Source organism: Thermobia domestica, chromosome 9, assembly GCF_964235325.1.
Source record: "Thermobia domestica chromosome 9, izTheDome1.hap1.1, whole genome shotgun sequence".
Classification (NCBI taxonomy): domain Eukaryota; kingdom Metazoa; phylum Arthropoda; class Insecta; order Zygentoma; family Lepismatidae; genus Thermobia; species Thermobia domestica.
Window position 1 is genome coordinate 89,342,337 of NC_137462.1, and position 24,831 is coordinate 89,367,167.

General features: G+C 39.3%; 2 protein-coding genes across 11 annotated transcripts in view; one reads left to right on the forward strand and one right to left on the reverse strand.

The window, feature by feature from the left end:
* rdgB (retinal degeneration B) overlaps positions 1-24,831 on the reverse strand; it is a 461,056-nt gene that overhangs the window by 241,569 nt on the left and 194,656 nt on the right. The gene's annotated exons all lie outside the window — the stretch shown is intronic.
* LOC145660926 (uncharacterized) lies at positions 6,615-6,986 on the forward strand. Its single transcript, XM_081726363.1, has one exon. It carries the CDS (start codon positions 6,615-6,617, stop codon positions 6,984-6,986), a length of 372 nt encoding a protein of 123 aa, XP_081582489.1.

Here is a 24,831-nt window from a genome sequence, read left to right on the forward strand (position 1 = left end):
CAATTCAACGGTAAATTTAGGCTCTTTGCAATCAAAATCATATGACAGTGCATTCTGCACATGGTAGAAGTTTCGATTCTCTGGAATATTATGGCAACTGACTACGCAGCGTCTGTACTTCTGTGTACTCTTAACACTGATGTATTTGGTCTGTAATGCATGATGTGTAACTCTTGGGCACACATGTGCACTCTTACGATTAAGCGAAGTTGCCGTATAAATTACAAACGGAACTTACTTTCTGGACGTGCTTTGTATGCATGGAGTGACGTTGTACTGCTGTAAGTCATGAAATAAGAGCAAAGGAAAAACGGGGAACTTTGCTTTCGACGTGTGATGCTAAGTGTTAAAAGAAAAGGTTAGCAAATGATAGGAGAAGGAAATATACTGAATATCATTTCAAAAAGAAGAGATAGAATGATTGAACACATTATGAAACATAACGGAATCACGATGTTAACTATGGATGGAAGGCAGGCGAGAAAATGAATAGAATAAGGCCACGACTGAAATATACCAACGAAATAATACAAGATGCAGGGGAGAAAAGGTACGTGGAAATGAAAAGTCTAGCTCAGAATAGGGAGAAGTGGAAAGCTGTGCAATACCACTAACGCGAGAAAATGAATTGTTTTCTGAGAATTTGTAAAACTTAAGTTTATTAGGGATAATTAAACGTCTCGTAACCTATACAAGAACTAATTATTTCACATGCATACTAAAAGCTATTTGTGCAGAACAAGATGGCACTCTTTCATAAAACTTACGCTCTCCTAAATTAAGAAACTTTTGTTATAGTTATTCCTAAAGTACACTGGTGTCCAAAAAAGATAACATAATCCTAGTCTACAGCCAAAAATATAGCATAATCCTAGTCCGCATGGACCAAACATACCTGACTGATCCTAGGCATCCAAAACGTGGACACCTGCGTGAAAAAAACGTGCAAGGGAAGAAGAAAACACACAACACACAGTCCCAACACCTTGACAAAACTCACAATAGTTGAAAATGACCCAATGTGTGTGGCTAGAAGACAAATGAGTTTGTGGTGGATCAAGAGCATAAGTAAGGCGTGTGGTCACCCTGCGCGGTTACACAGGCTGCACAACGTCGTTCCATGCTTCCGATCACTTCGTTTATGAGGTCTATCGGATCCTTAGCCACTCCGCCCGAAGGGCAGTACACAGGTCCGGAATCGTTCGTGGTGGGGGCTGTCGGGCCTTCCCAATGCATCTCAGACATGTTCTATTGAATTCATGTCTGGGGACCGTGCAGGCCACGACATGCGTCGAATATCTTCTTCCTCCAAAATATCATCCACCACACCTGCCCGATGACAACGTGCGTTGTTATCCATGAATATGAATGATTGTCCAACTGCACCCCGAAACAGTTTCACATACGGTTCCAGCACCTCATCACGGTACCTCTGCCTGGTCAAAGTCCCGCCCTGAAAGACGTGTAGGTCAGTATGGTGGGAGTGTGATGCCCGCCCAAACCATCACACTCCCACCACCAAATTGGTCCCTTTCAATGATGTTCTGCGGGTTGTAGCGCCTCCCCTGTTCTCTCCATATCAGTGTCCATCGAGAATCTGACTGCAAGCTGAATCGCGACTCATCCGAGAACAGAACGTGACTCCACTGTCCCATGGTCCAGTGCCTGTGTTCTTGGCTCCAACTCAAGCGGGCTCTGCGCTGTACACGAGAGGGACACACACGACGGGGCGTTTTGCATAAAGACCAACCTCATGCAGTCGCCGGTACACCGTTTGTCTTGAAACACGTGGTCCTGTAGAAGCTGCAAGTTGTGATGACAGTTGCTATGCCGACATCGACCGATTCCGACGTGCTCTTACTGACAGATACCGGTCCTGTCGAGGGGTTGTGACTCTTGGGCGACCCAGAATTGGTGGACGTGCGATGTTGCCGGCGGTTTGAAACCTGTGCCACAGCCGTGAGATCACACTTTGTGGTACATTCAGTGTTCTTGATACCTCCGTTTGTGTTTGCCCAGCTTCCAGCCGTCCGATCATAGGCGTGCGCAACGTGGGTGCCATGGGTGCCTTGGCACCCCCATTAGACAAACTTTTTTATGTAGAATTATTACGAACTGAAGAGATTACGTGTAAATTATTTCCCGTCTGCATGTGTGCCGTGCGTCGCCGACGCAGCGTCGGGTGCGATGACGCTATCTTTTCTTAGGGGAAAGGGAGAGGACGACATTCCATATGGTGGTACTTCAGATCTGGCACCCACATTCCCAATGTCCTGCGCACGCTAGTGCGTCCGATTATCCTGCCCAGGATCTGATGTGGGTCCTCGTGGCATGTTGAAGCCTTCACGACGCACTAATACTATTGCCAACACGCCTACTTTGCACACAACTCAGCAATCGACTGTATGTGGTGTGCTGTTATCAGCTCTTCTTCGGGCATTTCTCTTCCCTCCCTCCAGCAGCCCTTGTATGACCTTCAGTACGCTTTCTTCTGTGTGGCAAGGTTAGTTCTGATCGCATTGTTCTATGACGGTTGCATGCCGCTGTCTCCATTGTGTGTTCCCATGTTTTCCCATTTTTCGTAATTATGCTATCTTTTTGGAAACTAGTGTATTTTAAGATTATACTTCACCACGATTTTCATTTATATTTTTGAAAACATGGACACTTTTTTAACGACAATACTTTCATGTATCATTTTTTATATTACACCAAGGTCAATTATATGAAATAGAAATTATCGTAGGTGACACCACGAACTGTTCCTAGTAAATTGGGTTCTTCCCTGAAATAACGAAAAGATCTTTCCCTGAAGTATGTGAGTTGAAACTCACGGACATTTTCAAGTATCCAAGATAGGAACGCCAGAATGGTATTCCCTTTAGTATCTTAAAAAGTAAAGATAAAGTATCTATGTAATAACTAAATAGTCTAGTTAGGGTGTACGATAAATCATTGCTAAAGGTCAAAGCACCTTCTTGTCCTTAGGAGGGAAAACTGTACTAAAAGGCGGATGAACTACAACGTGGTCAACGGAAAGGCAATTACCTAGGTAGAATATTACCGCATTATTTTTTCCCAGGAGGGATGAACGAGACTAAACGTAATGATTGTTCTTCCTGAAATAAAATATTCCGGAACTAAAATAGTCCCTCGTTTGGATTTCCGGATGAGGACTACACCGGGAAGAATTATCACAGGAAGAAATAATAACTAACATTTCAGAATAGGAACTTGGAACGTGAAAACTTTACGACGTACGGATAAACTTGAAAATTTAAAAGTGGAAATGGATAAATGTAAAGTGAACATAGTGCGTTAGTGTGAAGCGCGATAATAAAAAAAGTGAAATAATATCCGCAAACTACTCGGGTGGTGTTAAAACTGAAAATGGTGTTGCAATAGTAGTGAGGAATAAAAGAGCCAAAAGTGTAACCAAGGTGGAATGTTGTAGTGACCGCACGATGTTTGTAAAACTAAGTGCAAAACCAGTGGTTATTATTGTAACGCAAGTGTATATGCCAATGCCAACAACTGGCCGTGATTGCAATGAAAAAAGTAATATATGAAAAGATTAGTGGCGTATTACATCAGGAGGGAAGAGTCAGTTTAACACCATAGTAATGGGAGACTTCAACAGTGTGATGCGAGAAGGATCTGACAATAAAATAGTGCGATCCTTTTGACTAGGCAGGAGAAACGCACAGGGCCAGATGTTAAACGACTTATGTAGGCAACGTTTTATGAAGAGATTCTACTAGAAACTCTCAATAACGACATTGGCAAGAAGGAAAGAGCACCGAGTAAACCATGGATAACTGAAGAGATGCTCAAGAAGACGCAGGAACGCAGAAGGGTGAAAACTACTGACATCAAAAAATATAGGAGGTTGAATAATGAATTGAGAAGAGAGACGGACAAAGCCAAAGAAAAGTACATGAAGAAATAATGGAACTTCAACAACGCGGCAGATATGATCTGATGTATCGGAAAGCACAAGAATTAGGAGGGAAAGCTAACAAAAGTATACGCCCGTTTGGAATTAAAGATCAACAAGGTCATGTAGTCACTGACCATCAAATAATCCTTAGAATTTGGGAGAAATACATAAAAGATCTCTATGATCAGAAGAACGCCCCAAGATACTGAGATCGAAGCAGGGAAAGAGGTGGATGATGAAAAAAATTAGGGATGGGGAGGAGCGAGTACGAGTGAGCTTTCCTTGAAACTCGACTCGACTCGAAACAGACGTCTTTGAGCTCCACTTGGGAACTCGGCTCCAAAAATGTCCTCCAACTCGACTCGAATTTAGATCGAGTCTCGAGTCGTGTCAAACCAAAACGAGTCAAATCGAGCCAAATCCTGTCTATACTTTCAAGTATATGTCTAACTAGCAGCGTTCACCCCGCTTCGCTGCGGTCACCCCGGAACGCAATAAACTTTGTTACTTAGATAATTTTTACTTTTTCGCTTTCAAGTGATATGATAAAAACCATAGAAGATTGCAGTAAATGTTAACATTATATCGCCTGTCATTTATGTTAACCCGCCCCGCTTCGCTGCGGTCACCCCCGAACGCAATAAACTTTGTTACTTAGATAATTTTTACTTTTTCGCTTTCAAGTGATTTATAGCGCCTGTCAGTTATGTTAACCCGCCGAGTCACAGGGTCATGCGGGTTGCATATAAATACGTTTATTTTTATACCTATGATGAACTAATAACAAAGGATTTGTACGTATGGACACCTGAATGGTCAATTATCTCAAGACACTGGTAATTGAAAATTAAAGTGATATGATAAAAACCATCTAGGGTCCACATCCTAACAACCCCCCAAAAATGAAAGAAATCGGTTCAGCCGTATTAGCGTGATGAGCGGACAAAGGATTTTTTTTACGTATTGACACCTGATTGGTCAATTATCTCAAGACACTGGTAATTGAAAATTAAAGTGATATGATAAAAACCATCTAGGGTCCAAATCCTAACAACCCCCCAAAAATGAAAGAAATCGGTTCAGCCGTATTAGCGTGATGAGCGGACAAAGGATTTTGTGCGTTCTCTTTTATATATATATAGATAGATTATTATCAATGATACTGCTGCTACAACTTATTATTATTAATTATTAATTATTAATTATTAATTATTATTATTATTATTATTATTATTATTACAGAAACACCATATATGAACATGAAAGATAGGAGGTCTGAATACCCCCCCCCAAAAAAAAAGCTAACTGCCGACCTCCGTAATAGTGAAGCCCAGGAGGCAAGAGCATCGTTCACGAGGTTCTGAGTTTGAGTTCGGGAGGAACAAGTATTCGAGCTAGTGCCAAAAATCGGTAAAACATATAGGGCGCCGCGCAAACATCTTCAAACCTACTCGGGCCGCGGTTACTCAGTGGTAGAGCGCACAACTCTGGTGCATGGAGTCCTTGGTTCGATCCCAGATTGTCCCAAGTGCGCTTTGTGGTGGACAAACACCGTGTGCGTGGGTTTTCTGGGTGTTCTCCCGTTTCCTCCCACTTTTTTCATTCCATCATTTCATTCATTTCTCATCATCACCGTCTTCTTTAGCCAACCCGGCATAAGCGTAGGACGTAAAACTTAAAGATTTCATTTCATTTTATTCAATACTGTTCGGTACCGGTGTAGAATTGTCAACGGCTCGAGCGGCTCGGCTCACAGCTCAATCACTACCAACCTTGAACCGAGAAGTGGGACCGACCCAACAGCTCACCCAATCGAGCCGGCTCGAGCTTTCGGCTGAATTGAGCCGAACCGAGCGGATAGCTTATACCAACCGACTCGGTTCGAGCTGATGGCTTACTCCAAACCGAGGTGGCTCGAGCCATCGGATTAGTTGAGCCAAGTCGAACCGAGTCGATGACTTCGTTTCAACCGAGCGGCTCGAGCCGATGGCTCTCCTGAGCTGGGTCGTTGGCTCATCCCAACCGAGCCAGCTCGAGCTCTTCGCTCAGTTGAATCGAGCCAAGCCGGTTGACATCACCACCCGGATTGGCTTTCTGTTTGGGCTAAAAAAAAAAAAATACGACCATGCAAGTCTCAGCCTTGATGGTAAGAATTACAGTATATACTTATATTGGTGCTTACGACATTTGAGGATGTCGTTATAAAAATCTATTGTCGTCTCGTTATTGAGACGAGACGATATGCGAGCACTCGCAGTGTCCCCTGTCGTTAGCTACATTAAAACTATTCCCCATTACTGCTTATATTTTTCATGGCTTTTGCTTTCAAGTGTAATCAGGCCATGATTTCAAAAAGAGTTAAAACGAGCTGAACGAGCGAGCCATTTATCAAACTCGACTTGAACTCGGCTCGAAACTCGACTCGAATTCTATTCTAGTTTCGAGTCGAGTCGAGTTGTAGCTCGACTCGTGTCCATCCCTAAAGAAAATGAATCCAATATATTGAAAAGTGAAGTAGTACAAGCCATCAAAGATATGCGAAGGAGGAAGGCCACTGAAGATGACGATACACCAGTAGATTTACTCAAGAGACTAGGAGACAATGCAATGAAACTACTGACTTCACAAGATCTACCTGAGTGGAGAATGGCCAAAAGATTTTCTAGATTTTACAATGGTTGCACTGCCTAAGAAAAAGCCAAAGAAGTGCAGTGATCTCAGATCCATTAACCTTATTTCACACACTGGAAAGATTATTGCCCGCACACTGAATAAGCGGTTGCAATTTAAGACAGAAGAGACGCTGGAAGAAGCTCAACTTGGATTCCGGAAAGGAAGAGGTACCAGAGATGATACTGGGTTGATGAGAATTATATTAGAACGAGTTCTTGACGTAAAAGAAGAGTTGGTTTGTGCTTCATCGAATGGCAAAAAGCTTTTGGCTCGGTGGATTGGACCGGATCCAAACTTCTGGAAATACTTAAGAAATCGGGGTCAACTGGAGGGACCGTCGACTCACTCGCAACCTATAAACAGGACAGAGTAAAACTGCGCTTGAAAAAGTAGAAACCAAACAGTATGGAGTTTAGGAGGGGAGTCAGACAAGGGTGTAGTATGTCACCCCAGATATTCAACGTTTAGTGTGAATGCTTAATGAAGAAAGTATTGATGGAATTGAAGATTTCAAAATTGGAGGACAGATTGTTAACACGGTGAAGTACGTGGACGACACGATTATAGTTAGAACCGCGGAAGGACTACAGGAGATGACGAACAAAACAGTTCATAGTGGGAAACAATACGGAATAGAAATCAACATCGAAAAGTAGAAAGGAGTTCCATATCTCGTAGAAGATAACCTTTGAAAATTTAGCTTCAGCAAATTTCACAGGTATTCACCATTTTGTCCTTCTATTCCTACTCAAGATTTCTTCGTAATGAAGAACTTTATAAATAAACATAAATTGGTAATAATATGGTATTGATGACTTGAGAACTCAATGCTGCATCTGAAATCTCAGATAGGTTCAGACAAAAAGTACGTATGACCAACGAGCGGGAAGGAGAAGCGTGAAGTATGCAACGTTTACGAAGGAGGAGCGCTGAACAAGGTTGGAAACCACTGCTCTCAAGCAAAGACAATTTGAAGGTACAGTCTTTTCAAAAAATACAGAAGGTTAATTCACCTAAGGTAACCAATTTTACAGAGCTGATGACGAGCACAGCGTAGGAGAAGGAACCAGAAGTCAGTAGCCCGTGAATCCTGTAGTGAGTCACGTACAACGCTGTGTGCAAGTTGTTATGGTGAACAGCTATTATGTCTGTTAAACTGACGCCTTATTGGAAAGAGTACATACGTGCACTTTTCGATGCACAATTCAGTGTGTCAGTGATTGTGAAAATGTGTGCGGCAAGGGGCAACAATATTAGAAGGCGTACAGTAGCAAGGGTAAGCCAGCGCTGTAAAAGCAACGGCCCGAAATAACAAGACCAAGTCATGAGAGTGAAAAGGACACGGACATGTCCAGCCAGGACACCACGCGTTGTGAGAAACATCAGGGCATCAGTTGTGAAGGACAACCCGCCCACCCAAAGCAACCTTGCCACCTCATGTACAATATCATAGAGCACAGTGTGTGGTATCATAAAAGACAAATTGGGACTGAAAAAACGTCATAAGGCGCTGGGGCATAACTTACCACCAAGGCACATTCAAGAGAAATTCACGAACGCAAGAAAGTTGTATGAACAGTACATCTCTGGTGACAAATGGCAGTGGGTTGTCACTCTGGATGAAGCCTGGATCTACCTTGATGACACCAGTTAGCCCAGGTTCATTTTTTATTCACCGCATGATGCGAAGGGCCGCGGCAAGTTCGTCCGTGAACGTTGCGAGATTTCGAAAGGCTTCATGGTGGTGGCAGGTTTCTGTGCCCGTGGGAAGTTGCCAATGCATCGTGTGGATTCGAAGGCCAATGTGAACGCAGCCTACTTTCAAACAAACATCATGGACCCTTATACACAACTCACATCCCACAGTTGTATGGCAGGGACACCTGAAAGGTGTGGAACCACCTGGAGAAAGCATCCAGTCACACTGTTCGCAGTTCTGTCGCGTATTATCGCCGTATGGCCACGGAGGCTGGTGTATCTGTTATACCCTTCTCGTCCATACCTGTGAAGTCACCAGATGTGTCGCCGATGGACTTCTGGACCTTTGGCCTTCTGAAACAAGGCCTCGCGCGAAGACGTCCCATCACCATAGCGGGGCTCTGGAAAGCTTGTCAAGCGGTGTGGTTTACAATGCCCTCACACACTTTCGATGCGCACTATTTCAGTGGAAATTGTGTTGAAGGGCGATAGTTCAGGCTCGTGGCCACCATATCGAGCACAATCGTTGGTGGAGGAGGGGATTGTCATGAGCAGGTGAGCGCACCTTTGGCTATCTTAGGTGAATTGACCTTCTGTATTTACATCTCACCTTCTTCAGAAAGCCATATTCTGGCAACTTTACGTAGGAAATTAAAATGTTTAGGCTCTAAATAAAGATCTCAATTAGCCTAAGAAAATCAACATTTATATAATTTCATTCCAAGTGTGGGTTAGAGTACAGGGCGTTTCAAAGAAAGATGAGTGGCCAGGTTTTTTAAAACACGACTTACGAAAGGAGTTAAATACCGTTTAAAGTAAAAACTATCTGAAGGTCTGAAAGGAGTTCTTGAGTCCAATTTGTGCTCCATAACTTTAGTATTGGAAAGTTGAAGCTTTCGGATATTTCCATTTTCATCACTCTGAATAGATTACCGTATTTTCTTCTTAAATTAAATTCGGGTAATTCTAATCGTAAATATAATACATTACAAACGAAGTATAAGCCAAGTTGTGCCAACAACAAATGACTTTTATGTCTGATCAAAAGGAAATGAAATTATTTTGAGGGAACGCAACTACTCACAACACAGTTGTCTCTTTATGCATGTTGTACGTATACTTTCTAAAGACAAAAGGACTCCTTGGTTTCTAATACATAAATTAAGTAGAGCAGGCCATCATTTTGAACGTCTGTTGTTTCGTGGCATCATACAGCTTTCAAGTCTCCCTCCGGAGAAGGCCTTCCGTCTGTCACGCAACGGAACATTCACTACATCTCTAAAACCTTAACAAGTTCTTCCACTTTTATTCAGTCAAACTCACAAGTTAAAGCGTATTTCCGGCAACCTTAATAATAATAATAAAAAGTATGGCTGGTAATTTTCAAAGTCTTCGAGTATGAAAAAGGAATAGAAAGAAAGAAACAAAAATTTACAATGCGTATTGCCTTAATCATGAGACATGCCATGCCTTTTTACGAAAGAGTGTAGGTGGACGCCGGAATAATTAATATCCAATCTAAAAATAGTCAATACACATGGTTTAATAAACACGCTACGGCAACCGTGTAACAAAGCTACGACAGAAGTGCATACTAAAAGTTTCAGCAGAATTGATATTTTAGGCTATATGTGTTTTCTTCGGTTAACGTAAATGTACGGCTTGCGTGAACGTTACAAAAAGTATTAGAATAGCACCGATGTATTAGTGGTTATGGTGATAATAAAATGGAGGTCGTTAACTTAGAAAACCTATCAAGATAGCAAGATAGCTGGAAAGCAGAGTAAAATAAGAAATCCTGGGACAAAAGTTTCAATCACTTAACATGACTTGGATTTGTCACTGTGCCAATCTATACAAATAACAGTTTTGCATACATTGTGCATAACAGAAAGAATTCGTTTTGTTTTAAACCCATACATCTACTCTGAACTAAAAACCTTTTTTCACTTGTTTTACACTTTTCTTTATTTACAAGGGTCAATGGTTTTCCAAAACAAATAGTAGAGTCCTTGCGGAATGAATTCGGTGACTAGCTGGCAATCAACTTACTAACCCATTCACTATTAAAGTATAGTCTCAAACAAGTGGTAGGGGGCAAGGTGGCTAGTGATGAGCAAATGCAAGACCAAGACCAAGACCCGGGTGGTCTTGGTCTTGCACATCCAGTCTTGGTCTTGGTCTTGCTTGCAAGTCTTGCTTTTAAGAAATATTATGCTTTACATAGGTAAATTTTACTCTGGATTTAAGGGAAAATCAATCCTACAATGTCCCAATAGTAACGGAAATGCAATGTATGTTTCTAAATGTAATATAGTTTACCTTCGTGTACGTATGATGATAGTGTACAACATAGGTGATGACCTTTATTTTTTTAATGGGTGCCCACGCTTCACTACTTATAAGACAAATCACAACGTTTCGTACTCTTTTTTTATATTTTTAAACAGATCCAACACTCCATTGGTTCCCAAACTGGGGAGGCTACCCCTGAGACGCATGAAAGAAAATCAAGACGGCACAGATTATTGAAATACCATGAATTGCAAAATTATTTTTACACTCTAAAGGCGTCAGTTTTTTTTTCAACCACTATTAGCTAATGCTTGCATTGAACAAACTTCCAATTAAATACTGATATTTTGTTTTACTGATTAGAATATGTACTCTATGGGCCATAAACATGGACATTACGCAAAAGCGATAAAAAATTGCAGGTTTTCGAAATGTGGGCATGGAGAAAAAAGGAGAGAATTAGCTGTGTTGAATGGAAAAGGAATGAAAAGGTGTTAGAAATATTAGCAGTAGGAGAAAAAAGAAGAATTTTAGATATTGTCAAGAGGAGGAAGAGAAACTGGTTGGGATATTGGCTGAGGAGAAACTGTATTATGAGGGACGTGTTAGAGGGTATGGCGGAAGGAGAGGGAGGGAGCTAAGGAAACTGTAGTTGAATGAAGGTATTAAAACAGAAAATTGCTACGTCAAGACTTGGCGTAACTAGGATAATTTCCTAGGGGGAGCCATGGCCCCTTTCTGAAAATTAAAATAATCTTTTAGAAAACCTTGTTATAATGCTTTTCATATTTCCTTCTGAGCCCCCTTACGCCGCACTCATTATCATCTCCAAGTTATTTAGTTCTTCTAACACGACACTGTCATGTAAAAGTTCAGTGAAAATCTATTAGCCTACGTCAGAAATTTGCTTAAAATTGTATACGTCCTATATTCTGTTTCTACTAAATAACTACCTAAAATCTACACTATATGAAAACTCATAATTTTCTATTACTGTTTTTCTCGTGCAATTCTGAGCAAAAGTATGTCATTCGTAAATGTTAACTATAATGTTCTCATTTTACTCTTAATCTAGTAGAAACACAAATAAATACACGAGCAATGACATAATTTAAAATTATAACTTTTTATAAATCATTCATGGGCTAACATTTACTCATTTCTGTATTTAAAGTGTAAAATCTTTTCATTTTTTTGTTGTTCGCAATATTTTAACAGAAAGAAAAGAAAACGAATTAAATGGCATAAAGGGACTTTTATTTTAAATCATTAAATCAGATTTTATAAACGTTACGTAGCATATATAAGCCAACTCTTGTAACATTCCTGAATTACATTTGAGCTTCTTAGCGTACTGTTGTTGTTGCATCGTTAGTATCAACCGTCGGTATAAATATGGTTATAGCCCGGGAGCACCCACGGATCCGGATTCTCAAAAAATATTTTCTTTCTTTAATGATGATGTTTTGTCTGTACCAGGGCGCACTAATGGAAAGTCCATCCGATCTGGACCGCATCCAATCTTAGTAACTTGACAGACATTAGTGCACTTTCTTAATAGAACTAACTATACCCACTTTAACAGATAAATTATTAATGTGGCTTAAAGATTTGATCTTACACTATATCTGTATTCTTTCCTTTCTTATAAAAACAATCTAGTTCTTTAATTTTTTTATTTTGCATATATGTAAAGTAGGGGTATGTAAAGTATATGTAAAGTATGCGTTTGCATATATGTAAAGTATGCGTTCCTGGGACATAATGTACCAGGGGACATGACTCTCCTGAATTTCGTACCAATTTTGCCTTCCTATCACTGAATTCAGTTTTCTATACTTCATTTGGGCAACATAAAGTAATTGCATATAGAGACAAACAAATGAACTGGAAGACAATATATATGTTTCTCGTAAATATAAGAAAGGTTTTATTTTCTGATATTTGGAGAGTTTTTCTTGCTGCGTGTAAGTGGAAGTAACAAGTAAATGCTCCAGCACATTTAAGATACCTGCGTATTGCTTCTACATTCTGATGACTTTAATTTATTATGCACTCCTTTCGTTAAATTTACCTTTATTTATAAATAGGACGATTCAAGTACCAAGGAACACGACTTTTCACGTATCAAGGGGCAATATCATGATTGATACCTATTTGATGTAGCGATATTAAACTTATGAATTTGTATTTTTCTAAAACCAATAACATACTCATTGCACTGAGAAAAATTCGTTCTCCGGACATCGGTATATTGTACATATATACGGAATCCTGTTGCTTACTACAGAAATCAGTACGGAGCATACGTTATCTGTATGCTACATAGTTACTGCCCTTGGATGTGACATCATGCTGTTGCAGGATGTCTGATATCTAACAGTCTTCCTTATATAACATGCATATATGTATGGTACCTTCGTCAGCTATATGTTATATACGTCCATTTGTATTTGAAATCCTATCCTGACCGCCTATATTGTTTCATACAGAAAGTACGTACATATGGAGCACTTATACAGAAAGTATTATAAAACATGCGTTTGTAGTTATACGTTTGCTGTAACAAGATTTACAAATGTAACATATGATTTTACGTACACAGCATACGATTTTTTTCTCAGTGTGCATGCTATTTCTGCAAATAATGTGATAAAACTGCAATATTATTTGTTCCTTGTATTTACCTAGGTACAAAGTTACTTGACAATGCAAAAGTTCCCATTCTATTGAGAATGAGGAAGCAAACTATGGTTTCTGTATGGTTGTCCCTGGGTAAAATAATTTAAGTCCCTTGGTACAACCCCCTGTATCAAGAAGAGACGACATGACTTGCTCGGCTAAAATTGCTCTGGTTCTTGTTATTGCTGCGATACTCATGTAACTTTTACAGTATGAAACAAAAATGTCAGGTTATCGAGAACATATTTTTTTCTTTAGCATAACATAAATATACACACTTTTCAAAAGCAAAATATAAAAAGTGTTCCTGGGGTGCACGACTTCCGCTACTTATTTATCGTTTACTCGGGTGCAGAATAACGTCGTGTCTGTGTCTTGCTATATTATATCCCTGCTTCCAATATTATACCCCTCCCAACTTTCGACACCCTGCACAAAAATTTCTGGGTGCGCGCCTGGTTACAGTTTATAGTTTAAGACTGTAACAGCAAACTTCAGTTCATAAATAATAATAATAATAATAATAATAATAATAATAATAATAATAATAATAATAATAATAATAATAATAATAATAATAATAACGAAAAGCAACAAACAATATTGAATAGTGACTTTTGAATGGGTATTATAGGCCTATGCATGTATATTAGAGACCTGGGCTTGGGCGGGCCGACTCTGTTATTTCTTTGGGCCGGGCCGGGCTTGGGCGGGCCGACAGTTATTTCTTTGGGCCGGGCCGGGCTTGGGCTGGCCGACACTGATTTCTCTTCAGGTCGGGCCGGGCTGGGGCCGATCAATTGCAATTCTTTAATAATTATTGACTTTCCTTAAACGATAATTGGAATAAAGCCAAACGTTGAAAAAGTGTGTCCGTGAAAAATGTTACAAAGAATGCAATAGCTATTTACAGTTTGTGTCGCTTAGCGGCTCCCTTTCACTATAGAGGATTGCAGGCATTATGCGGTAAATTGAGCTCTGACCTTGACCTTCACTGAACTCAAAATATAAAAGGAAGGGGTGGGAGTGTTTTGCCTGTTGCTAAACAATATTGCCATCTTCACTTTATGCTAAAAATCAATTAAGTTAGATTTTTGTTACAGGGAATGGAGTTTTTATTCTCTTGATGGCAGGCAAAGTTCTAGGAGGCAATAGTACCACTCGGGAGGCAAGCGTCAGGTTGTGAACCAAAGTTTAGAAAATGTTTCTGAAGGTTAGGTCAAATTTAGTACTAAATTTTGAGAAAGATTCGGGCGCTAGCTAATTTTTTAAAAATTTATCGGGCTGGGGTCGGGCCAAAAACTTTTAAAGTTTATCGGGCCCGGGCCGGGCTTGGGACAAGAATTTTTAAAAACTTATCGGGCCGGGCCAGGCTCGGGCCGAAAATCTCCAAAACTTTTCGGGCCCGGGCTGGGCCGGGCCTAGGTACGTTCGGGCTTGATTGGGCTCGGGCCGAAAAATTCGGCCCGTGCAGGTCTCTAATGTATATAGAAGGCAACAATCGCTTGAGTCTAGCAGATCAAGAATTCGGCTTCTTTCTTTCTTTCTGTTGTTTTTACTGTACCTTAATGATTTGCTCTGAGAATCTTCACTATTCAAACGTTAATATGCTATAAATAAAATAATAACAAGATTGGTTTATCATACATATATAAACAAGAAAAACTTATTATGTCAATAATGATAATTACTTGAAACAATACAAAGTAATTTACATTAATGAAGTTATCAAATAATAATAATAAAAAAACCAGCGCAAGTTGAGATGTCGCTATACTGCCCACTATAACATTGGTCCAGGGATTTTATTACATCCAGGCACCAAACCATATTTTAAAAAAATCATGGAAAGACGAGTATAGACACTATTAAATATGTCAAATGCAAGCATCACTAAAATTGTTATACATAAATTCAGGTAAATTAATAATATTATTTTCATCCAGTAGAAAAATTCTGGGGAGGGCCAGCTTGGCTTCTACGGGGGCCCGGCACCCCCTTGCCCGCCTCTAGTTCCGCATATGCGTCAAGACGAAGAGACTAGCTGAGGACCATCGTACATCAAAGCTTCTCAGTTGCAACAAGTAACCTCTCAATAATGGCAGAATAGCTAATATGCTGCTGCTGGAGCTGATATGTTTAGCAATATTGTCCAAAAAAGAGAGAAAAATTAAAATAATAATTAAAATAACCAAACCTCTTAATATTTTAGAATAATTCGAAAGTGAAAACGACTCAATTATCTATTTCTTTTGTGTAAACTTAATTGATATAAATACTTTTGATCTATATTAGAAATACAAAATAATGGCATCAAACTCCAACTTATTTGAAATAACTGTACAAAACCAGTCTCACTTGTGAATACGAATTACAAGCATCAATTACCCACTTTGTTAGGTTAAATGTAAAAAACAATATGTTTCGTTAGTCAGTCACTTTTTTACTATTACTAAAGCGTTCTCTGATATTGGTCATTTTCGATGATTTATATATTTCTCTCCCTCCTCCTCACCAAGTTGTGGGGCTGAATTTGGATTTAAAAGGTATATCAGAAGTGTCATTGTTCATCTCAGAGACCCCGAAAACTATGGATTCGACACTGGTAAATATAGGTCATTTTCAATAATTTTATATCTCCTCCTCCCCCATGTTGCGAGGCACGGCATCGGAAGTGTCACTGTTCATCTCAATGATCTCGGAAACCATGGATTCGACATTGATAATGATCATTTTCGATAATTTTTATATATGTCTTTCCTCCACCTCCCCCAAGTTGCGGTGCTGAATTTGCATTTAAACGGGATCAGAAGTATCACTGTTCATCTTAGCGATACTGGAAACTATGGATTCGACCCTAATATTTGGTATTTTTTTCTTATCGTTTTTATGTATATCCCCCTCCCGCAAGTTACGGGGCTGACTTTGGTCGTAAACGGTATCAGAAGTGTCAGTATTTAACTCAGGGACCTCGAAAACTATGGATTCGACATTAATATTCGTCATTTCCGATCATTTTTATATATCTCTCCCCTCACCCTCCCTTAAGTTCTACCGTCAAAGTGGTATGAAATAAACACCCCAACCTCGAACCTCATCTTTGTTGAAATTTTATTGAGATCGATTGGCTGGTTCAAGAGTGATGAAGTCACAGTCACTTTTATTTTTATTTTTTTAAATATATCTCCCCCTTCCCCTCCCCTCGAAGTAAAATGATAAAAATCGTTCCAGGCCTAAACTTCTATACTGAGAATTTCATCGAGATCGGTTCGGTGGTTCAAGAGATTAGGAGTCACAAACCTAGTCACTTTCAATTTTATAATATAGATTTATTGTTGTAGTATAATGTTATACCCCTCAATCCTCGACGTGCCGTATACCTAAGAAGACTAAAAGTTATATTCAAAAACAATTATTCAACGTATAAGTATCCGCCCATGAAATCAAACTTGCGGTCACATGCACTAAGTTTTTGTCAACGTCATGAAAATGTTATTTTCGATATTAGTTTTAAGAGCACACATTGAAAATTTCCAACGGATGTAGTCGGCATTAATGGTATACAGAATTACCGATGTTCAATATTACATTTCTCCTTAGTTTTGGAAGAAGAACGCCACTAATATGCTTTAAAATGAAATGAAGTATCTAGTTTAACATCCCACGATTATGAACCAAAGCTAAGGGAGACGGTGATGATAAGAAATGACTGAAATGAAGGAAGTAGGAGGAAACGGAAAAAACCCGAGAAAACCCACACACAAGGTGTTTGTCACATGGTGCAAGATGACACCTGTGTGGCTTGAAAAAGAGTAATATCTACAGAAAACGCGAACAACCAATTCAGAAAACTACATACTGTTGCTATATGATACAGGGCAGATCGATTCACACGGATTGCATAAACTACTGGGAACACATTCACTCCAGCAGCATTTTTACTGAAGCCAAGAAATTCAAGTAAGAGATGTAATGATTTTTTCCTTCTTTTTTACATTCGATAAAAAATTCAAGTAGTACCGGTACTTGTGTGGTCTTGGTCTTGGTCTTGCACCCCTTGGTCTTGGTTTTGGTCTTGCATCGGGATTCCTGGTCTTGGTCTTGAATGCAAGACTCTTGCAAAAACTGTAAGACCAAGACTCTTGCGCTCATCACTGAAGGTGGCTCAGTGCTAAAGCGCTCATCTCTGATTCGAAGGTTTCCTGCTTGAATCCTAGGCCATGTGAGTTTGTAGTTGATAACATCGTTTTCGTGGGTTTCCTCGGAGCTCTCTTGTTTCTTCTCACTTACATCATTCCACCCTTATCATCCATCTCATTACCACCGTCTTCCATTGTCTCGGTGCATAATTGTGGCGTTAAACTACAAAAAAAAAAAAAAAAAAAAAAAGAAAGAAAAGAAAGAAAAAAGAAAGAAACAGAAAATACTCGTTTCAATTTGTTTAAGTATTAGGAATAACTTCCCCCAAGAAAGATAAAACTTATACGAGGGGTATCGTAAAGTTTTAATTATTACCAGGAAGTTATTGAGCTATGATGGTGAAATTTTGTCAGTGTTATGTCTGGTCCTTATTGCTAATAAAACTCCAACTGACCAAAGCAGTGTATATATATTTTAAGATTATATATTTGTGTTACAGTTTCGGCTATGTAACATAGCCTTCCTCAGACACATTACATAGCCGAAACTGTAACACAAATATATAATCTTAAAATATATACACTGCTTTGGTCAGTTGGAGTTTTATTAGCAATCTTGAATTTTCCAAAGCTGCAATCAATAATTTACAAGTTGGTTCTTATGCACATGATGTTAAAGAAATTAGCTCCTAATGACTTATTTTTTTACAGGGTGTGACAAAAGTGATAAAAAAAGGCTTTATTTACGCGGGCGAGGTTCAGCATATTGCTAGTGCAAGATGGATAAGATCGACACTCGCAGTGTGATAAAATTCCTGCATTTGAAGGGTAATAATGCCATACAAATTCATGACAAGATGAAGGCTCTGTATGGCGATGACTGTCCTCTTATGGCACCACTGCAGTGGAAAATGAAATTCCAAACTGGTCATATGTCTCTCACAGACGGCCCAAGATCTGGAAGACCATACCTGACGGACGATGCGGCCACTGTGAAGAAAGTGGAGTGTTTAATCCTCGAAGACAGACACGTGTAACCATCCAACGATTATGAATGAGATTGGTCTCAGTTATGGTAGTGTGTAAAAAATTACCCATGACGAACTTCACACGTTAAAGGTATCTGCGCACTGGATATCTCGTTTGCTGACACTTTTCAGAAGCAAGCACGACGTGATCTTTCCGAACAGATGTTGACGCCATTAGAAGAGGATGAAGAGGATTTTCTCGGGCGTCTGGTAACCATGGATGATATGATCCGGATCTAAACCATGATCCGAAGATCTAAACCATGAGCACGCAGTGGAAGCAATGCCGACTCCTCCACCTCTCAAAAAGACAGCAGAAGATTTTCAAAGGACTCTAGTCATGGAACAGTCATAATGATAATGAATGAAAAGGAGGAATGAAGAAAGTGGAAGTAAACAGAAGAACACCATGAAAACATATGCACATGGTGTTTGTACACTACAAAGTGTATTTGGCATGAGCTGGGATCGAACCAGTGACCCCACGTAAAGAGGTGATCGCTATATTATTGAGACATCATGGCCCATGGAAGAAATTAAAACCATGTACACTCATGTCCAAAATTATGGTCGCATGTCTATAATTATGTTGTTGTAGGAATATAATTTGATAACGAATTTGCCCGGTATTTCTTATAATGTTAGTATGTGTATAATCGGCAAAGACACGTATGTGGAAAATTTCATGTGAAAAGAGCAGTAAATAAAAATTGGAATGAAATCTTTGCGTTTTACGTCCTACGATTATGCCGGTTAGGCTAAAGGAGACGGTGATGATGAGAGAGAAATGAAATGGTGGAATGAAGAAAGTGGGAGGAAACGAGAGAACCCCGAGAAAACCCACGCACACGGTGTTTGTCCACCACAAAGTTCACTTGGCGGGAGCAGGGTTTGAACTCGGGGCCCCAAGCACCAGAGGTGAGAGCAGTAAATAAGAACAATAAAACGAAAATAAAACTTTCTTGTCCATTTAGCAACATTTTGTTTTACTCATTCTAATTTTCGTATTTATAATTCTTTTTCTATGAAATTTACCACAAATATACATTTCCCGATTATACACATAGTATCAGTATTAAAAGTAACCTGCAAAATCATTATTAAATTATATTCTTACAAGAAGACAGTTATAGATATGCGACAATCGTTTTGGACATGAGTGTACATGAATACAACGGACATACACGTATACCTGATATGCCGAAACAAAAGAAAATATTTTCACAATTTCACTAAGTGTTAGGTCGTTAATAGGATATGCAATCAGTAGCAGTGCTTTTATTCCCCACTAGGTATATACACGCATTTTTTAAATCTTATTATATTGTACTCTAGTGTCTATACATTTGGAACGTTATTGTTCTGTAACAGAAAAATGTTAATAAATACATAAAAGAATTTCAGCCTTTCGAATACATGAAATGTATACTAAACCAGTGATTCTCAACCTTTTCGAGCCTACTGTCCCCCTCGATGAATACGATTTTCTTGAGAGCCCCCGTTATCTCAATATATCAATGCACAAGGTTGAACGTAAGACTTGGATAATATAAACTTGTGATAATTTGTAAAAAGGTATAATGACTTTTATCTAATAATAAGAAAAATGTCTAACAGGTCATATAATCTCGAAATTCCCCTAAATAGCCTATCACCCCTTTTTGTTTCAACGCCCCCTTTGGAAACGAAAACTCCCCACAAGGAATGTTAACGTCCATGTTGAGAACCACTGCACTAAATTATAGCTACCTACTGGATATTAATTTTTTAAAGTTGTATTTTTGCTATTTTAGAAAAAAATATTTAGAAATACATTCCCACATTTTCCACCCACATATGACACATGCGATAATAACTTACTTCCAAGATAAATCTCTAACACTTTTATATTATGCTATTAGCATCGAAACCTTATTCCAAACAATGTATCTGAATACAATTTTCTATGATTTGATGACAAGAAAAAGAAGGCTCACTTCAAATCGATAAATCCAGAGGAATATGTAACAAGGAGCATGCAAATTTTATACAGAGCTGTTCCAATACGTGGTACGTACTTCTTAATCAAAGGATTGCCTATTACAAACAATAAACGAGCATCAACAATTCCTGAACGCTACGACACTTTCAATTACAAGCTCTCCTTCATAACAATTTAATTCTTGTTTACATTGATGGAACAAAGTCTTCATTCTCCTCCCAACCCGGCCACGCACAAAAGAAAATAATTCATTCCTTACTACGGCCTCTCTCATAAAAAGAGACTGCCAAGGAAACAATTTTATTACTGCCCTTTCAAGCAACGCCTTGACGTACAGGCGGTATGATGATTCATGAATACTTATGGAGAATAAACTCATCCGAGATATCTCAAAATAAACAAAACGAGATTCTCTTGAAGTTCCGTCTTCTTTCTTCCGATCTCCACATGTTAAGTAACGGATGTGCAAATACTCGCAGAAACAAGTAACATAAGTTAATTGTAAAGTAAATGTTTAGATTAGACTGTTTTATACTCTGTGATGAGTTTAACTATGTAAGTAGATAGTCAGTGTAATCTTGATTTTCCCCAATTAGAAATGAAATTATACCATTGTAGAAGAATGTTGACAAGGCAGATTTTGTTTCCATAATTCCACAGTCGGCTGGCTACTCTTTTTCCAAAGTGACGGGCGTCAATCCCACCGGGCACACCCGGGCCGAGTTTTCGTTCCCTCCCAATATTTCAATAATCTTAGGTCAATCAATCTTCGGTCAACTGACCCTAAAAAAGATACTGAACCATGTAGCAGATTGCTAAGATCACAAAATAATGTTAAACAAAGTGGATACGAAAAAAGTAGCACAAAAGTTTGTTTCCAACTGTGAAATTTTTGACTTTAGGAAGGTGAAGTAAACTGTAAAGTAATAAAGTGTTTTAGTTAGATAACAAGTAGCAAAGCGAGTTCAGTTTAGCTTTTAAAAAAAGCATAATTTTCAACTATTTTTTTTTCAATTTTACTGTTTAAATTCTACTGGTTGAATTATACTGTTTATTTATTTTTTTATTTACAAAAAACTGAAATGTTTGTGGTTTTAGTACCACATTTTTCAAAAAATAAACTAGACTATCAAAGGTAAAATACACAGAAATGTTTAAGTTTTTGTTTGCTTTTAAAGTCAGAAATGCTTTAAAATGCAATGTGCGAAGACTACTTTTTTAATTTACCGCGAGGACAACTCTTCCTGGGGTATTCCACACACCTTAGTCCTCCTGGTACTCTGCCCCCAAAGTTCATGTGTGGCTGACGGCAATACCGAAAGTGATATTAATACATTATTTGGTAGCATTATGTATATCACTACTCACGATATGTGGATCTATGCATAATATACTCAATGTTTTCTCTAGGGATGGTCACAAAGTTCCAGTTCCGGCGGAACCGGTTCTTGAGATCCGGTTTCAAGAACCGGATCTTCGGGAGCCGGTACCATACCTGGATTCGAAAATCTGGTTCCAGAACCGGATCTTAGGGACCGGTTCCAGACCTAGATCCGAAAGCCCCCCAAAGACATGTAAAGGAGGCACAAAGTTCACCTTCAAAACACTGCAAAGAGCACCCCGCGCTTGTGCCCTCCCCGACCAGACCCGCTTGTACCCCCAGAAAAAATTTTGGTCCACCAGTGGGTGTTTAGCCAAATGAGTTCACCTGTTTAGCCAATGAGTTTGCCAGTTACCCAGTTTGTTTAGAAAAATGTGACAAGCAGCCGCCGCCTGGGCGCCTACCTCTCGCTTCCACCATTTCATCTAGCACACTGTTCACAGCCTGCCAGTACTCGGGCTTAACGTAGGGATGACCTCAAAGTTCAGGTTCCGCGAGGACCCGGTTTTTGGTGATCCGGTTTTCAGAGCCGGTTCTAGACCTAGATCCCAAAACCCGGTTTCGGAACCGGATCTTGCGAACCGGTTCCAGACCTGGATCCGAAAACCCCGTTCCGGAACCGGATCTTGGGAACCAGTTCCAGACCTGGACCCGAAAAATCTGTTCCAAACCTGGATCCGAAAAACCGGTTCCGGAACCGAATCTCCTAGAACCGGATCCAATCAGAGCCGAAAACGGTTCCATCAGGAACCGGTTCTGGCCATTCCGAGTTCCCTCATGGTAGAAGAGAAAATTAGTGATGAGCAAATGCAAAACCAAGACCAAGACGTGGTCTTCATCTTGCACTGGAACCTTTGGTCTTGGTCTCGCACATCCAGTGTTGGCTTGGTCTTGGTCTTGCTTGCAAGAGTCTTGCAAGCAGAGGCGGCCTGTCAAAAAGGGCTCGAAAGGCCCGGCCCTCCCATCGTTTTTGTATTAACATAGAAAAATGTATGTATCTTAAGTTATCCTGCTAGTATTCTTGCTATAATTTCCCTCTGAACCAAAAACAGTAGTTCTGACTCCTTCAAATCAGTTTTTCCATGTACTACTTACGCTTATGGGTACACTAATCACGCGGTCAGTATAAAACAAAGGAGAAAAAGGGCCTGAGCTGTTGCAGTGTGGGCTTGGTATCGTCTTACATTGACTCGTGTGGCGAACAACGTGAAAAACCAGCTTGAATATAGGTGCCATGGGCCAAGAATCATAGGCCCTCATCACACGATTGCACCCGACCTCTTCCGAACGAAAAGCTTTGAAGCTTGCTTGTCGCCAAAACTCACTTTGTCTCTAAAGGTTGTTAATTCAGCACTTTCAGTTGTTTTGACCCTTGGACCTTGCTCTCTTGTCGTACTTCTGTTGAAGGGATCAAAAACCAACCACGACTCCACCCCTTTGTTTAAACGTGTATCTTTTTAAACATTCCTTGCCGGAAAATTACTTAACAGTTGTATCTTGTTCCTATCCGATGCTGAACAAGGAAAAGCTCAAATCCGAACTATCGGACGCATACAGTAACGATATTATTTGAACAATTAATACTACCAGTGATTTATTACTATTTTTGCGTGACAATGACTTAACAGATACATTTTCTGAGGTGTCAAAACTGGTGGATATAGTGTTTACAACGCCTGTAGCTACAGCAGAATCAGAACGTTGTTTCAGTAGATTAAAAAGGGTGAAAACTTGTCTAAGGAATTGGATGAGTCAAGACAGACTAAATGCACTAACAATGTTGTCTACGTACAAAGACTATATTACTACAATAAAGAAATTTAACACTAAATGTGTTATTATGATAAGTTCTTCTGACTACAATTTCGAGTGTTTTTTTGAGCAATTCACTTAATAATGAAATAATAACAATATCTTGGTAGTAGAAGTCGTACACTGAGAAAAATCCGTTATCCGGACAGCGGCATATTGTACAAATATACGGAATCCTCTTGTTACTGCAGAAATCAGTACGGAGCATACCTTATCCGTATGCTACATACGCACTGCCCTTAGATGTTATATCATACCATTGCAGGATGTCTGACATCTAACAGTTTTCTTTACATACGTATACTTATCTTACATTCCTCAGTTATATGTTATATACGTCCATATCTCCATACGTATGTGAGATCTGACCACCTATCTTGTTTCACACGGAAAGTACGTACAGATGAAACACTTATACAGAAAATATTATAAAACATGAATTTTCAGTTATACGCTTGCTGTACGTTAAGTCCAAAAACTACAGGATTACAAGTGTAACATATGATTTTACGTACGCCACAATTTTATTTTATCAGAGTAACCGTAATCATAAAGTCTTGGGGCTTGCCCCACCCTACCCTAACGAGCTGCCACTGCTTGCAAGTCTTGCTTTTAAGAAATCTTATGCTTTTTAGGTAGGTAAATCATAGGTAAATTTTAATCTGCACATAAGGGATAATAAATTCTACAACGCGCCAATAGTAACAGGAATACAATGTATGTTTCTAAATGTAATATAGTTTACCTTGTGTAAGTGTGATGATAGTGCACATCCAGCCACAAAAGTATCTCCCCCCCCCAAAAGTGCTCTAATTCCATTACTAGGGGGTCCAGGTCTTTTGCAGTTGTGAGAACGCCTAGACAGATGCAACCCAACTTACACGTAGCTTTTCTCAGCACTGACAGTAGTTGGTAGCACTGAGTCAAGTCTGTATGGAAGTAAAATTCTGAGTAGATGACACGAAACATTTATCCATTCTGAAATCAGTCTCTCTGGTTCAGAGCGTGTTGTCCAATGAACATCATATATTAATCTCAATATTGCTGTGTATGTAATGTATTTTTTCATTATATAGTGTACATTCAAAGAAATAAAAACACTGATCATACATCAATCAGAAAATGCTTGAAAGTAGCTGAAAATATCAAACCTCGAACAACTGCTGGAAATAACTTTGTAAATGATTGCCTCCATTGAGAGA

What these genes read in the sequence shown, in the direction of transcription:
- LOC145660926 (XM_081726363.1), top strand. Translation starts at nt 6,615, where the DNA reads ATGGTTGCACTGCCTAAGAAAAAGCCAAAGAAGTGCAGTGATCTCAGA.